At 50.6% G+C, this 16,632-nt stretch overlaps 2 protein-coding genes across 3 annotated transcripts in view; one reads left to right on the top strand and one right to left on the bottom strand.

Annotated features, from left to right (window-relative positions):
* Positions 1-5,412, top strand: part of FBXO46 (F-box protein 46) — a 16,604-nt gene extending 11,192 nt beyond the window's left edge. Inside the window, exons 1-2 of one of the 2 annotated variants that reach the window (XM_005863416.2) lie at positions 1,882-2,206; positions 2,470-5,412. In XM_005863416.2, coding sequence (XP_005863478.1) covers positions 2,546-4,363 — 1,818 coding nt within the window. In that variant the 5' untranslated portion in view covers positions 1,882-2,206; positions 2,470-2,545 and the 3' untranslated portion in view covers positions 4,364-5,412. Of the gene's footprint in view, positions 1-1,881; positions 2,207-2,469 lie in introns of those variants that run through there. The other variant, XM_005863415.2, reaches the window with a different exon arrangement.
* Positions 5,413-5,587: 175 nt separating this feature from the next.
* On the bottom strand, positions 5,588-16,165 carry QPCTL (glutaminyl-peptide cyclotransferase-like). The gene is made up of 7 exons (XM_005863414.2): positions 16,005-16,165; positions 14,989-15,270; positions 12,805-12,957; positions 12,606-12,705; positions 12,018-12,134; positions 9,087-9,893; positions 5,588-6,819 (listed from the first exon to the last, which is right to left on the bottom strand). The coding sequence occupies exons 1-6, from the start codon at positions 16,113-16,115 to the stop codon at positions 9,748-9,750; spliced, it is 909 nt and encodes a 302-aa protein (XP_005863476.1). The 5' UTR covers positions 16,116-16,165; the 3' UTR covers positions 5,588-6,819; positions 9,087-9,747.
* Between the last annotated feature and the right edge of the window lie 467 nt (positions 16,166-16,632).

Raw genomic sequence — 16,632 nt, 5'->3', positions numbered from 1 at the left:
TCTTGGGGGGGGCGGAGGGGGGAGGGCGGGGATGTTCCTTAGATGAGAAATGTGTGGTTAGTTTTATGTATTAGGGAACTTTTCTGTGTTAGTGAGTTATTTTGCGATTTTGGGGGCTTCTGTGTAATTAGGGAATAACGTGAAGGTTTAGAAAGAGTTTGAGGTGAGTATGGGATTTCAGAAAAGTGGACTTTTCGGGCATCTGTGAGTTTGGGAAATTACTGTGTAGGAGCTCTTGGTAGGCCTGAGATTTGTGAGGGGTTCCTTGAGATTGGGGTCTTCTGTGCTGGAGGGGATATTTATAGGTTTGGAAGTTTAGAGTTTGGAAGGGTCTGGATATTTTGGGGGGCATTGATGTTCTGGAGATGAGGATAGGAACTGATTGGAGGACTTCAGGGGGTGGTTAAGTTGAGAGGGATAGCACCTTTGCTGTGTTAATGCCCATTCCTGGGCATTTAGATGTATTGGTGGTTAGTAAACTTAGGCATCTATAGGTCTTAGGGGCTGTGTGTAATTTAATTTTTTTTTTTTTTGTAAGGAACTGGAATTTCAGCAGGGGCTGTAAGAATTTTTGTTGTAGGTGGGATTAGGGATAAGGGCGGTAAAGATTTTTAGGATTGGAACTGTCTTTGTGACTGGTGTCTGTGGGTGTTTGGAGGCTGTCGATTTTGAATGGACCATGAAAGGTGGGGTTTTAGTGGTATTTGTGGAATTGCCTGTATTTACAAGGATAGTCTGTACTTCAAGGGTCAGCAAACTTTTTCCATAAAGGTCCAGATAATGAATGTTGTAGGCTTTGCGAGACCATGTGTTCTCTGTTGCAGTTACTCAACTCTTCCATTGTAGCACGAAAGCAGCCATAAACAAATAAGCATGTTTTAATAAAACTTTATTTGCAAAGACAGGCTGTAGACCAGCCTTGGCCCACAGGCCGTAGTTTGCTGACCTCTGGTCTATAGACATGTGGAAGGTTTGAGGTCTGGAAGGTATTTTGGTTTCGAAATGTCTGGAGACAGATGGGTCAGGGAAGGATTGAGACAGGGATATGCTACCTATTGTTCCTGCAGTAAAAAGTGGTCATGTCTGACTCATAAGCAGATTTGCCTCCAGATTAGGTCATGCATACAAAATTGTTGCAAAATAAAATGATCATTATTAACAGAGCCTGGCCCTAGCTGGTTTGGCTCAGTGGATAGAGCGTCTGCCTGCGGACTGAAGGGTCCCAGGTTCAATTCCGGCCAAGGGCACATGCCTGGGTTGCGGGCTCACTCCCCAGTATCTGCAGTTTTTTTTTTTGTTTTGTTTTTTTTTAATGTTTTTTTTTGATTTTTTACAGAGGGGAAGGGAGAGAGATAGAGAGTTAGAAACATCGATGAGAGAGAAACATCGATCAGCTGCCTCCTGCACATCTCCTACTGGGGATGTGCCCACAACCCAGGTACGTGCCCTTGTCCAGAATCGAACCTGGGACCTTTCAGTCCGCAGGCCGACGCTCTATCCACTGAGCCAAACCGGTTTCAGCAATAAAAGTATATTTTTAAAAAAGAGAGAGAGAGCCTGAATTGAAAAGTCCCGAAAGCAAGTTTGAGGGCCTGGTCTTGCACTGTGTACCCTTCCCCACTCTGACCCTGTTTACCTGTACAACTTGGAGAGCCTAGACTAGAACAGGCTTTCTTTTTTATTTTTTTACTGAATATATGTTTATTGATTTCAGAGAGGAAGAGGGAGAGAAACGTCAATGATTAGAGAGAATCATTGATCGGCTGTCTCCTGCACACCCCACACTGGGGATCAAGTCCGAAACCCAGGCATATGTCCTGACTGGGAATTGAACTGTGACCTCCTGGTTCATAGGTCGACACTCAACCACTGAGCAATGCTGGCTGGGCTAGAACAGGCTTTCTTATCCCAGGGGTCTGTAGATTTGCCTAAGGGAATTACCTGCACAGTATTGTGCAAGTGTATGCATTTTTCTGGGGGAGGATACATGGCTTTCAGAAATCCTTAAAGGGCCCCATGAGCTGAACAAAGGGAGGAGCCAGTTTCTTAAGGGCCTGTCAGGCTTGGCCTCAGATTCCCCCTTCCCAACCCATCTCGTTCCTTCTGTGGGTTTGCGTAGATAGCTGTGGGCTGGGCTGGGAATTCTTGTCTTTTCAGGAGCTGGCTACTGGATGACCAAATAGAAAAAGGAGGAGCTGTCTGTCAGGTGATATTTTCACTGAAGTTTAAGATTATGGCAGCAAGAGACCTCTATAGGGTTGGAGCAAGCTGCCTTCTCCGTTCATGCTCCTGGTATTAAAAGAGAGGTCCCATCCCCTCTGCAGCTCTCCATTTGCTCATGTGCAGTGGGGCAGGAATAGAGCTCTTGTTGGTCTCATTTGGTCACTTTCAACAGGACAGGTGGAGGTCAGGGTGGTACTGGGAAGGCAGGCACCTCCAGCTTCCCAACCTCCTCTTTCCCGTGTCCAGGTGGCCCGTGGAGGACCCCACCACCATCCAGGTCCTGAGACGCAGTGACCCCCGCCGTCTGCCACCATTCCCCAGAATGGACCGTGGCGGCCTCCTGCCCTTCCAGCTGTGGTGCCCCCGGCCCTTTGGCACCTACTCACAGAACCAGCCGCGCCCACCTTCCACAGCCCTCAAGCCGTCAGCCTGTTCTGAGTCCGGCAGCAGGGCTGAGCCAGACCATGGGCCTGCCCACTCAGAGAACACGCCACCCGCCTTGGCCACGGAGGCCCCTTCCTCCCAGCCTGCCCCTCTCCTCTCAGCAGCCGCTGCTGGTGACGAGGGTCGAGTCCTGCTGGACACGTGGTATGTGATCAAGCCTGGGAATACAAAGGAGAAGGTGGCCTTCTTTGTGGCCCACCAGTGTGGTGGCGGCAGCCGGGCCAGCTCCATGAAGGTCAAGGGGCACTGGGGCAGTGACAGCTCCAAGGCCAAGCGGAGGAGGCGCTGTCTTGAGCCTACGAAAGCTCCGCCGGACCCCGGGGGCCGGGAGGGGTCCCCTGCTGCTCAGGGGACTCCAGCCGCAGCCAGTGAGGATGTGGACCTGCTCTCTGTGGCTGAGATGGTGGCCCTGGTGGAACAGCGGGCTGCCCTGGCCCTGCAGAACTATCCCCACCCCGGCACCCCAGCGCCTGTGGTCTTTGTGTCGGCAGAGCAGGGTGGTTCTGCCAAGGGGCTGGGGTCTGAACGGCGGTCTGGTGGCGGGGACTGCAGCCGTGTGGCTGAGGCGGTGGCTCATTTCGAGGCCCAGCGGGACAACCCTCCAGCCAAGGGCCTCCGCAAGGAGGAGAGGCCTGGGCCAGGCCCCGGGGAGGTACGCATCGCCTTCCGTATCTCCAATGGCCGAGAGCCCCGTGCACCAGACGGCAGCTTGCCCAACGGGAGTGGGGGCCGGCCAGGCTGTGCCTACCCGGGCAGCCCAGGACCAGGGGCCCGAGCCAAGGACAAGATTACCTGTGACCTGTACCAGCTCATCAGTCCCTCTCGGGACGCCCTCCCTAGCAACGTGGAGTTCCTTCTGGCCAGGGCGGACGAAGCCAGCGAGGGGGAGGCCCCAGCCCCTGCCAGGCCCGAGGACACTCCCCCGGCACCCCCTCCACCCCCTGCCCGGGACTGCGGAGCATCCGGCTTCCACGTGGATGTGGTGGTGACAGGCGTGGTGGACGAGTGCATCTTCTTTGGCAAGGATGGTACCAAGAATGTGAAGGAGGAGACAGTGTGTCTGACGGTCAGTCCTGAGGAGCCACCCCCACCTGGCCAGCTCTTCTTCCTCCAGTCCCGGGGGCCGGACGGGCCTCCCGAGCCACCCCCAGCAGACTCGCCGGCCACTGCACCAGGCCCAGATGACGCTGAGGGCACAGCAGACACCTCCCTGTGCCGCCTGTACCGGCATGTGTCACACGACTTCCTGGAAATCCGCTTCAAGATCCAGAGGCTGCTGGAGCCACGGCAGTACATGCTTCTGCTTCCCGAGCACGTGCTGGTCAAGATCTTCAGCTTCCTGCCCACCCGGGCCCTGGCCGCCCTCAAGTGCACCTGCCACCACTTCAAGGGCATCATCGAAGCGTTCGGTGTTCGGGCCACAGACTCGCGCTGGAGCCGAGACCCCCTCTACCGCGATGACCCTTGTAAGCAGTGCCGCAAGAGATACGAGAAGGGCGATGTGTCACTCTGCCGCTGGCACCCTAAGCCCTACCACCATGACCTGCCTTACGGACGCTCCTACTGGATGTGCTGCCGCCGAGCCGATCGAGAGACGCCTGGCTGCCGCCTGGGTCTGCACGATAACAACTGGGTGCTGCCCTGCAATGGGCCTGGTGGGGGCGGGGGCCGGGCTGGCCGGGAGGAGGGGAGGTGAAGCCAGGGGAGGGGGGGAGCCCACCATGCCCGCCCCTCTCCGTGGGTGCCGAGCGCCAGGACTTGGTCACCAGCCCTACCCCCAGTCCGGGCAGTGTTCATTCCCCTCCAGACTGAGCTGGGGTTCAGGGGGATGACAGAAGAAAGCACTCTGACTGACTGACCCCTGTTGGTTTTCTATTCTGGAGACCCAGGGCCAGGGACCCTCGTGGAGGGTGTTTTTTATAGCATCTCAAGTTTCTTCTCCACTCAGCCCTAGCACCCTTCCTGCCACTCGACACCCCAGGGAGCCACCAGCAGGGAGCAGACGGCAGCTAATTTTGGTACTACTTAAGGGTTCCCCCGTCCTGGCCCCCTTCTGCTCCCCCCTAGCCATCCCCATTCTCTGCTCTGGAGCTGTGTTCTCTCTCCCAAGAGGCGGCAGCACCCAAGGCTGGTACCTCTCCTAACCTGTGCCAGGGCGTACCTCCTCTTCAGGAATTGGGGGCCAGGATCACAGATCAAATTAGGTACGTTTCATGGCAACCTGCCATTTCTACATGTTTTCCCCATTAAAACAATAAAAATCAGTTTTCTCCTTAACCTCAAGCTACTAGTCTCTCCACTTCCCCCAAAGGGGAAGAAAAAAGAAAGTTGAACTATAAAAATTTCCCTCCTCCCATTATTTAAGCTATTTACCATCACCACCGCTTTAAAAAAAAAAAAAAAAAGCTGTGAAGCCCTTTGCCTCGCTCTTGACGGCGTGGGGGGCCAGTGGGCAGGGACTGTGGGCTTGAATTTGGTTGTTTTCCTTCTGCTCTGGGTACTTGTTCAGGCTTTAGGGTCTCCACCCTGAGCCACATATGTTTCTTTAGGAAAAGCCTTTGGTTAACTGAGACCTTGATTTTTCAGGCAATTGGGTCTGGGGTGTTTTTGTTTGTTCTGTTTGGGTTTTGTCTTTTTGTTGTTGTTCTTGTTTTTTCATCCCTGTGGTTCTGGAAGCCTCTGGCGTGTGGCATCTGACCAATTTTGAATTGGTCCTTTCTATAAAATCCATATTTATAAGGCTGAGCGCAGACTGGTTTGTATATTGTTCAGGGAGGGGATTCGGGAGAGAAGGGAGTCATGGGTCCAAGCATGGTGAGACGGAAAAAGCTGAGAAAAGGATCCTTAGCCAAGTCCCTTAGCATGAAATTATTTTTGACTCTTCATCTGTGTCAGTTTGGACTCAAATCTCAAAATAGTAGTAGCTTAAACAAGAGAGTTTTTATTTCTTTAGAAATCCAGTGTTGGGCAGGTATGGTGGCCCTGAAGTCATCAGGAACACATGGTCCAAGGTGACTGCTAGAACTCTCGCCATCACCATTTTGAAGGAAGGGAAACCCCCTTCCTTCCGAGAGCACTACACTGTACAGTAGGTCCTCAAATGAACATCATTTCATTCAACGTCATTTGCTTCTCACTAGTCAGAACTTAACCAAATGGAAGGACTGCAAAGGAGACTGGGGAATGTAGTCTTTTAGCTGGATGTGTTATGCCCAACAAAAGAACTCTTACTAAAGATCCCTATAATGAAAGTTTTAAAATATCCATTTGATTATTTACTAAATAAAAAGGGATTAAGACATTGAAAAAATTCAAGTATAAAAGAAGAGGGAAAATGGATTTTGAGAGGTAGCTGACATTCTTTGATATTCTTATCAGGGAATCAAAATTTCCAGAGAGACTAGGATATATCCATAGTAGTTAGTCAATGCTTAGATTTTAGAATAAAAGAGACCTGGGTTTGAATCTTGGCTTGGTTTTATGGGACTTCTGTTCCCTGTGGAGGGAACCAGATTATTGGGACTCTGCTGCTGAAAATAGTAAGTTAAATATCTTTAAAGCATCAAATAGCCAATAAAATGCGGTTAAGGACACACTAAGCCCATAAATTTGAAGAAAAGGTACATGGGGTCCTGAAGCCACTTTTTGCTCTGAGGGCATTTGCTGATGTGGACAAACGTGGGTGTCCTGTTTGTAGCCTTATTGGGGCAGGCAGAAGTCAAGGCCAAAGCCTGCCCGAGGTGAGGAATCTAATAGCTGAGATCCCACTGAACCATAGGCTGGGTAAGGGTGACCCAGAAGATTGCAGAGATGTTCTGAACACTGAGGGGAGCACAGACCAAAGAAAGAAGAAGGTGGACCTGAAAACTGGCGGTTGCAGGCCGGCTCTGGCTCGCGTTTGCAGCTAGGTTTGCATCAGTGATGTTTCCCAGGGTACTTCTAGCTGAGATGTTTGGCAGAAACAAACACACATCCGCTGGTGTGAGGAACTGTCCCCCAGAGTCCCCCACACATAATTTTCAGACAATGAGTGGTATACAGTCAAATAACCAAATACGCATGGAAATACACCAGCATGAGCAAGAACCAGCAAAAACAGGCTTCAGATGATGAGACTCCGTCATAGATGAGAATACAAGAGCTTGCAAATACCTGCAGGGAACTCAGAGTTAAATAATAGCCTAGCCAATATGAAAGGAAAAAGCCCACCAACATGTAATAACCAAAAGTAAAAACTCAAGAGTGGCTAAACAGCAAATTAGACACACCTGAAGATTTATTACACCAGAGAGAAGTCCACAAAGTAGCAGACAAAAGTTTATATAGCCCGGCTGGTGTGGCTCAGTGGTTGGGTGTTAACCTATGAACCAGGAGGTCATGGTTTGATTCCTGGTCAGGGCACATTCCCAGGTTGCAGACTCAATCCCCAGTGTGGGGCGTGATTCTCTCTCATCATTGATGTTTCTATCTCTCCCTCCCTCTCCTTTCCTCTTTGAAATCAACATATATTTTTAAAAAAAGTTATAGAGGATAGAGGGAAAAAGTATTTAATTGGCATTCTAGAATCAGAAGCAAGGATAGTGCAAAGATATTTAAAGATGTTCTTTACTCCCGGCTGATAAGACCAATAAGCCCAACCAGTCAAGCAGGATGAATAAAAAGAAATGTACCCCTAGACACCCTGCAGTGAATGAGCCCAGCTATGTGATCTTCGGCAATGGATTTCTCTGAATCTCAGTATCTTAAAATGAAAAATGAGAATACTGATGGTTCCTCAAAAGATTGGCGTGATACATCTCATCCAGAGCGCTCAACTGCGCTTACTAAATACACCTAGTGGCCCCTTCAGAGCACGAGGCTGGGGATCCCAAGTTTGGGGGACAAATGGAGCTGGGGAAAGCAGCAGCGGCAACCTCATCTGTAAAATGGAGCTCACAATCCTTGCCCTGGATTCATGCAAAAACTATTCATCAGACCCCTTGCCCAGTGCCTGGCGCATGGTGCACCCAACCAGGGTGTCTTGTAGGGAGACAGGCTGGGGATGTAACCGAACACTGCTTCCTCTCTCCAATATGGAGGTGATGTCTCATGTACTTCTGCATGGCTGGGAGGCTCAGGGGACACGGGTGGCCCACCGGAAATGAGCAAACAGGAATCTCCATGTGGTTTGAGACCCTCTGGCTGATGTCTGTCAATTTTCCTTTCTGAACTCTGGACTTCCGCCAGTTCCACCTCTAAGAGGTTATTAGTCTGTCCATCCACCCACCCCCAACCCCACTCTAACTTGCACCCAATTAAAAGCCTCAGGAGGAGCCACTTTTTTTTTTTTTTTTTTTTAAAGAGAGGAAGGGAGAGGGATAGAGAGTTAGAAACATCAATGAGAGAGAAACAGCGATCAGCTGCCTCCTGCACACTCCCCACTGGGGATGTGCCCGCAACCAAGGCACATGCCCTTGACCGGAATCGAACCTGGGACCCTTGAGTCCGCAGGCTGACGCTCTACCCACTGAGCCAAACCGGTTAGGGCCAGGAGGAGCTACTTTTTGTTAACAATCTGTTGGTCCCAAACGTGTGACTTGGAAAGGACATGGGGTTAGGAGCATGGCCCTGTGTAAGAATCTGTAAACAACTGGTTCATAAATTTCAGACCCAACCCCCTCATTTGCAAAATGAGAACCGAAATCATACCTACCTCAGGGTTTGGGGGGAGACTGAGTTGCTATATATAAAGTGCTCATGGTGCCTGGCCTGTAGTAGGTACCCCAATAAATGTCAGCTACTGTGGCAGAATGTGAATCGAGAACCTTCTCTTTATCCTCTCATTTGATATCCTGAGCTTAAGCCCATGAATTCTTGAATCTTCTCCAGCCTTGCGTTGACTCAGGCCAATCAATGCTCACCTTTACTACCTAATAACCCTCCAAACTGGCCTGATATCCCTGCTACCTACCAGGTCTCCATCAAAGTCAGAAAGGTAGGCCCTGGCCTTTGTGGCTTGGTTGGGTGGCATCCCGTGCACAGAAAGGTTTCTGGTATGTGCCCTTGACCAGGAATCGAACCCAAGACCCTTTGGTGTGCAGACCGACACTAACCATTTAGCCACACCAGCCAGGGCGGAGCCTGCATTTTTAATAAGTACTCCAGTGGAGTCTGAAAATTAGGTATGGTTGGGAAATACTTCCTCAGGCCATCACTAGAGTTGGAGTTATACCCACCATCTCGCACTCCTGTACCCATAACTTAAAAGAGACAGGACGGTTTGGTATAACTAGTTTGCAGTGACCTCTGGCCTGTCTTATTCCTTCCATAAACATACCAGTGTTTCCCAAAGTATCTTCTGAGGTACCTAGTTCTGTGAGGTGCTTCCCAAAAAAGGAGTTCCCTGGTGAAATACTTGGGAAAACAATGCATTGTCTTACCGTTGAAAATTCACATTGTGCAATGAACTCATTTAATGGCTCACCCTTCTTCCTTGATCCCTTCTTTCATGCAACACCTTTAAAGTTCTGCAGAATATGTTTTGCAGAAACACTAGATTATTGCCTGTTGGGTCTGCAGAATCTGGTGTTCCCACGTATTGGCTTCCATCTCCTGCTCCCGCTTAGGAGCACATCCTCTGTGGGCCCCACATGGCACATCCATGTGGAGCTAAGTTTGGACCGGTGGAGTAGCAAGGCTGACACTCTGGAGAATGAACTGCCACAAAAACAACAGCCACAGAGAATTCACTGGGTTGGGTGGTGTTGCTGTTCCATATGCCAGTCCACAGTTTGCTGACTAAAACCAAGAATAGCAGTTGCCCTTGCGAACTTTTTCAGCCCAATGTCTCCCTCAGAGCAGGGCCCAAGCTCTTATTCCTTTGGCTCTCGCCCCACAACGGTCTCTTCCATGTCTTTGAAGAGTGGCAGCTTGAGATACTCAAAGGAGAGAGGGTCTTCCAGTAACAGCACAAGCAGAGCCAAAGGCATTAAACAGGACGAGCCAGCAAACCCAAGGTGGGCCCGGCCTGAGCTCGCTGGCTCCCGGTGCCCCTGCCACATTCCCTGCTGGGTCTTTCTCCTTCAGGGTCAACCCGGCAGGCTAGAGCCCCAAGTATTCAGCCAGGAACACGGCGAGGATGCGGCTCAGGTTGTGCACGGTAGGTGGGTGCAGATTGGCCTCAGAGTCTTCAGCGGTGTGCCAGACAGAGGGGAAGGGCGTGGAGATGAGGTGGAGCACCGGGACCCCTGTGGGACAGAGAGAAGACTCAGGCCCAGCCCCCCAGCCCCCTCAGAAGATAACTCTGTTCTGGCGCTTGAAGAACTCTGAGCAATCGCTTTAAGTGTGTGAGGGTACATGTTAGTTTAAAAATATGTATCCAGTATATTGTTTTCCTAACACAAATTAAGAGGAACGCAAAATTTAATGCCTTATGGAAAGACCAGGAGAAAGGACAGACGTCTGACTATCCTCTCTTTTTCTCTTCTTTACTAATAGTTAGCACTTACATAGTATTTGTTCTATTCCAGGCCCTAGTCTAAGGCCATATATCACAAATACACACCATTTTGTCCTTATATTAACCCTTTAAGGTGGGCACCATAACTACCGCCATTTTACAGATGTGGACACTGAGGCACAGAGGTAGGCAGAGGGATTTGCCTAAGATCCCGCCTCTAGTAAACAACAGTCAGAATTTGAATCCAGGTCATATGTCTCCATGTCCCCCCGCCCCCATTTTAAAAATATTTTTTACTGATTTCAGAGAGGAAGAGGGAGAGATAGAAACATGAATGATGAGAGTCATTGATCGGCTGCCTCCTGCACACCCCCCACTAGGGATTGAGCCCACAACCCAGGCATGTTCCCTGACTGGGAATCGAACTGTGACCTCCCTGTTCATAGATCGACGCTCAGCCACTGAGCCACGCTGGCTGGGCCAGAGTCTGTGCTCTTAATCACTGTTCTGCGTTGGGTTCCTGTCCTCAGAGCACTTCTCTCTGCATTTTTCCAGATTTGCTAAATATCGGTCCCATCACTAGACAGGAGGCAGGTGTATTCTGGTGCATCACTGTATCCCTGATACCTTGCTCAGTACCTGCCTTGGGAAGTATTCATTGAACAAATCAATAAAAAAGGTGTTGTAGTCCAGCTGGCGTGGTTCAGTGGTTGAGCGTTGACCTATGAACCAGGAGGACACAGTTCAATTCCCCATCAGAGTGCATTCCCAGGTTGTGGGCTTGATTCCCAATGTGGGGCATGCAGGAGGCAGCCGATCAATGATTCTCTTTCATCATAGATGTTTATATCTCTCCCTCTCCCTTCCTCTCTGAATCAATAAAAAATATTAAAAAGAAAAAGGTGTTGTAAGGAATGCATATTTGTTGGATAAGTAAATTAGAGTAAAAATTTTAAAAGCAGTTTTTAGCACTTACTATATGCCAAGCACTGTGGAAGCAGGCATTTCATATACCTAATCTTATCTCATCCTCCCAACACTGATTAGGAATATACACATAGATGTGCTTTTTATGTGTAAATCTCTTCATTTTCCCAGAAGAAATGGGGGCTCAGCCGAAACCGGTTTGGCTCAGTGGATAGAGCGTCAGCCTGCGGACTGAAGGGTCCCAGGTTCGATTCCGGTCAGGGGCATGTACCTGGGTTGTGGGCACATCCCCAGTGGGAGATGTGCAGGAGGCAGCTGATCGATGTTTCTCTCTCATCGATGTTTCTAAGCTCTCTATCTCTCTCTCTTCCTCTCTGTGGAAAATCAATAAAATATATTAAAAAAAAAAAAAAGAAATGGGGGCTCAGAGAGGCTACATAATTTGCCTTAGGTCAACCAGTGGTAAGTTGCAGATCCTAGAGCTCAGACCAATTCTGAAACCTACTATCTGAAACCCTCGACCAGATGTCTTCCACCCTAGCTGTGCATCGGCATCACCTGGGAGTTTTGCAAAACTAGCACAGAGGCCCGAGATGGTGGCTCGGTGGGCCCAAAATGTGATTGGGTGTTCTCCTAAGCTCCTCGGGTGATTCTGCTGGGCTGCCAGGGCACTGAAAGTCAAGAGCTAGAAGAAACTGCAATTACTAAGGCACAAACAGTACCAGCTCACATCTCTCAAATGCTTGTTATGTGCCAGGCACTTGTCCAAGAAAGGCCTTTACATTTTGTATCAGCACATTCAATCCCCTCAACGAGAAAGGAACTGAGATGGGAGCTATTGTCCCCACTTTAAAGATGAGGAAATCGAGGCACAAATAGGTTAAGCAACTTGCCACCAGTCCCCCACCCTGAGAAGGGGTCAGGGCCAGGTCCCTCTGTGGCTTCCCTTGGACGTCCGCCCCCCACGCCCCCCTGCAACAAGTACCTCTGCGGAGGAAGGGGATGTGGTCGTCTTCCACAGAGCCAGGGGGCTCCCCGGGCTGGAAGTACATCACTTCCTGGGGGTGAGCCTGTAGCAGGTTCAAACGGTGCAGGCGCTTCTCTGGAGGGAGTGGGGATTAGGGAGCCAAAGTCAGTCCCCTCAGGGGTCAAAGGTTTTGCTCAGAAATCAGAGGAGGGTAGGGGGTCTGAAGGTAAAGCACTGATCACCCCAGTGTAAGAATGAATGCTAGTTCCCCCTTCCTGCAGCTGTACCGTGTTCCCCTATTATCATTAGCAGCATGCCCACTTTACAGACAGGAAATTGAGGCTCAGGGATGAAGCCACTTGCCCAAGTTCACACAGCTGGTAAGGAGAGCCAAGATTCGAACCCAGGGCTACCTGACCCCCTGCCCTGTTTATAATCACGACTGCTGTGGGATCTGTTTGTGTCTTGCCCTTTGTGATAGTGCCTTAGAGAGAGGCTAGGAGGTAGAGAGAAGGCTGGATGACCCCTCAGAGGACAGGTGCCTGCCCCACCCCGACCCTCCCACCTGCATTCCAGGCTGGAGCCTGCCTCCACCGTCACCCTTACCGATGCTCTTCAGCCGATGGAACCAGCGGGCTGTGCGGGGGAAGTGACTGTAGAAGGTTGGATGGGGGGCTCCCAGGAGATCAAGAAGCATAAAGAGCTCCTAGGGAGAGAGGCCAGGCTGGAGGGGCCAGGTGGGATGCTGCCAACCTTACCTTACCCCCTCCCTCCCTCACCGAACCCAGTGGGGCCCTGGTCTTACAATAGCCTGGATCCTGGTGGGGCCAGGACTGTGGGGTGCAGACTCCATGAGCTGGGCCAGGTGCCGGGAGCCATAGAGGGAGTCCTTGGGTCCCCACTCCTTCAGCGCCTCTTCGCCGTCCAAGAAGAGCAGCTGCAGGGTCACTGGGGCTGCCTGTGGGAGCTGGTGCTCAGTGTCAGCCCTGATCTTGACCCACCCCCATCTCCTGCCCCCTGCAAAGCTGAATGGAACAAACTAGGTCTCCTCACTCATAGAGCATAGACTCTGAGCCAGACCGCCTGGGTTCAAATCCTGGCTCAGCTGCTTGCTGGCCAAGCAGTCATGGGTAAGTTACTAACTTCTCAAAGCATCAGTATCCTCATGTAGAAATGCGGTTAAAAAAAAAAAAAAGAAAGAAAAGAGAGAGCCCTAACCGGTTTGGCTCAGTGGATAGAGCGTTGGCCTGCGGACTCAAGGGTCCCAGGTTCGATTCTGGTCAAGGGCATGTACCTTGGTTGCGGGCACATCTCCAGTGGGGAGTGTGCAGGAGGCAGCTGATCGATGTTTCTCTCTCATCGATGTTTCTAACTCTCTATCCCTCTCCCTTCCTCTCTGTGAAAAATCAACAAAATATATATTAAAAAAAATTTTAAAAATTAAAAAAAATTAAAAAATAAATAAAAAAGAGAGAGAGAAAAGAAAAAGAAAGAAAGCAATGGGGTTAATAACAGGTCTATTTATAGGGCAGGATTCGAACCAGGTCCTAGAATAGTAACTGGCACATAGTAACTAAAGGGTTAGCTCTGATTATTATCCTTATTCCTCTAGCCCGTTTTGTAAAAGAGACACACCCAGAAATGAATAATTATACAAACAGTGAAATGCAGTTGAGACCAATGCTCCCCAAAATTACAGGGCCCTGAAAGAACACAGGAAGGGCGTGGAGGATAACCGGCCCGGGGGCATGCCGGGTCTGTGGGAAAGGGATGTTTGTATTGAGGGTAAGTGGGAGCTGGCCTGGCAAACCGGGTCAGAGGGAAGAGTGTTCCCAGGCAAGGAAGCAATATGGACCAGGGCTGGGCCAGAGAAGGGGTCAGGGAAAGTTTGAGAAGAGGCCTGAGGGGTCAGCAAGGGCCAGGGAGCTTGGGCTTTGGGGCACTGGGAAGGGGGGGGTCGTCTAAGCAGGGGAGGAGCATGAGGAAACTAGTGTTTTCATTCATTCATTCCATGCATCTTATTTTATATTTTTTCCTATTTCCACTCATTTTAATTGACATCCTACTTCATTCCAGGCAATACTCTGGGCGCAGGGAATAGAGCAGAAACAAAAGCAGCCAAATCCCTGACTAGATGGAGCTTATTCTAGTGTGAGACAGACAAACAAATCAACATAAGCATCACAAATCATGGGAAGGCCTTGTTGAGGAGGTAACATCAGAATGGACACCTGAATGAAGGATGGGAGCCAGTTAGGAAGATAACTGAGAAAAGCACATTCGCCCTAGCCGGTTTGGCTCAGTGGATAGAGCGTCAGCCTGCAGACTGGAGGATCCCGGGTTCGATTCTGGCCAAGGGCACATGGTTGTGGGCTCCATCCCCAGTAGGGGGCGTGCAGGAGGCAGCCAATCAATGATTCTCTCTCATCATTGATGTTTCTATCTCTCTATCCTTCTCCCTTCCTCTCTGAAATCAATAAAAATATATTTAAAAAGAAAGAAAGAAAGAAAGAAAGAAAGAAAGAAAGAAAGACAAAGAGAAAGAAAGGAAGAAAGAAAAGAAAATTCTAGCCAGAAGAAAGAAAGAAAGAAAGAAAGAAAGAGAAAGAAAAGCATATCCTAGCAAGTACAAATGCTCCTCAGGGAGTTATCCTTGTGGATTTGAGGTACACAAGGCAGTAGGTAGCTAGAGTAGGATGAGCGAGGGGCGAGGGGTAGCAGATGAGACTAGAGAGGTAACTAGTAGGATGGGGCGCATCTCATGGGCCACTATAAAAACTCTCTGGCTTATGCATGGAATGAGGTAGGGGCCATGGGAGAATTTGGGGCAGAGAAGGGACAGGATCTGACGTTCAGGAGTTGGAAAGATCCCGGTGGCTTTGTATGTGTAGTGGTGACAGGAAAACAAGACCGGGCAAGGGAGGGTGGTGGCTTCAACCAAGGGAGAGGTTGTCCCTGCCCTCCCCCCTCCCCTCCCCCCACTCCTCACCTGATCCTTGGTTCTACTTAGTTCCTGGTCCAGGGCCTGGGCCAGCTCCAGTAGCAGGGCACAAGGCACAGCTGAATCCGTGGCCCCCACAAATAGGGCTGACTCAGATGGGAAGAGCTTCGAGTCATAATGGCAGGCAAGGGTGAGGTGACGGGCAGCCCCTGGGTCCAGTGTGGCCACCACATTGGCAAAGTCCAGTGGTCCCAGGGGCGTTGAGGCTGTGAAGGGGTCCAGCTCCACGTGCCAGCCTGCCGTCAGGGTCCGCAAAGTGGCCTCCAGGAACTAGTGGCAAGAGAGAGGTGGGTGGGGGTACTGGGGAGTATAGAGGGAAAAGGGCCATGTGACCTGAGCCATGCAGAGAGCAGTCGGGTTGACTCACAAGTCCCACTTCAGTTTTAATCATTCCTTTCACACTTCTGCTAAGTACCTATTAAGTGCCATGGAATGACCCCACCTCTTGATGCCAAGACTAACCACAGCTCACTCCTCAAAAGCACTCACTGTGTGCCAAGCCCTGTTCTAGGAACTCTGTGGGGTAGGGACCATCAGTGGCTCAATTCAAAGATGAGGAAACTGAGGCTCAAGGCGCTTAGGAAACTACTCCAAGGGGCTGAAGTGGGATTTGAACTCGGGCAGTATTCAAATGACTCTGGCTGCTTTCTGGGGGGCAATATAGAGACGTTACAGCACCAGCTCTGGAGCCAACCTGTTTGGATTGAAACTGTAGGTACACCATTTACTAGCTGTGGGATCTGGACAAAAAAGGCCCAACTGCTCTGGGCCTCAGTTTCCCCGTCTGCATAGTGAAGGTCACATTGGTACCTACTTCATAAGGCTGTTGTTACTCGTGCCAAGCACATAGTAGGCTTTTAGTGGGGGCGGGACAGAGGGCAGTACAGCTTGGTAGTCACTTACTCTAGAGTCTAGAGATTAGCTCCACTTTCTGTGGGTCTTGGGCAGAATGCCTATTTCCCGTTCCCTAGCGGTCTGAGGGGTCAGATGTGAGTGACCCTTACCTTTCTGACTTGGAGACTGCCCGGGCTGCCCGGCGTTCGCACAACCAGCAGGGGGCGCAGGTAAGTGTTCCAGAGACGCTGTGGGTCCAGTTGCCCCACCACCTTCCGCATTCGGGCTTCGGGGAGGCTCGCGATCAGTGGGCCCTTGGGTAGGGGGTGGGATGGGGAAAAGATGAGCGTGAGAGCAACCCCCCTTCTGACCCTACTCCGGGCGCCGTCGCCCCTAAGAAGCGCCGGTACCTTTTCCTAATTGCAGGTTCCAGCATCAGAGGTGTCTAGGATAAACCCTGTCACAGGAAAAGCCCCTTCAAGCCCATCCTGTCCATCCTGCCCAAATCCTGATCGGGAAATCGAGGCCCAGAGAGAGGAAGGGACTCTTCCAAATAGATGACTTTAGGATTAGAGCCCAGAAATCCCAGTTTCACCACCCCAGACCCTTCCTCTTAAAGGGGAGCCACTATTACAGAACAAGCCTGAAGCCTCATTCCATTAACAAGGGGGATGCGTCCTAAAGACCACGACAGTGGCACCTGCAGCTTAGGACGTGATAAAGCCACGTCCACCCGAAACCTTAGGTAGGGGGAGGAGAGGGATGAGGGCCCCGGTGGTGCCCCCGCCGGGCCTCACC

The sequence above is a fragment of the Myotis brandtii genome, unplaced genomic scaffold (assembly GCF_000412655.1).
Source record: "Myotis brandtii unplaced genomic scaffold, ASM41265v1 scaffold178, whole genome shotgun sequence".
Lineage (NCBI taxonomy): Eukaryota > Metazoa > Chordata > Mammalia > Chiroptera > Vespertilionidae > Myotis > Myotis brandtii.
Note: the sequence above shows the minus strand (reverse complement) of the source record. Positions and strands in the feature narration are given on the sequence as shown.

Excerpts from the sequence above, each read along its gene's own strand:
- QPCTL (XM_005863414.2), bottom strand. The coding sequence starts at position 16,115 with ATGCGGAAGGTGGTGGGGCAACTGGACCCACAGCGTCTCTGGAACACT. Across the intron at positions 15,271-16,004 it reads GCAGTCTCCAAGTCAGAAAG|TTCCTGGAGGCCACTTTGCG; the intron begins GTAAGGGTCACT and ends TCTTGCCACTAG. Across the intron at positions 9,894-12,017 it reads CATCCCCTTCCTCCGCAGAG|GGGTCCCGGTGCTCCACCTC; the intron begins GTACTTGTTGCA and ends TCTGTCCCACAG.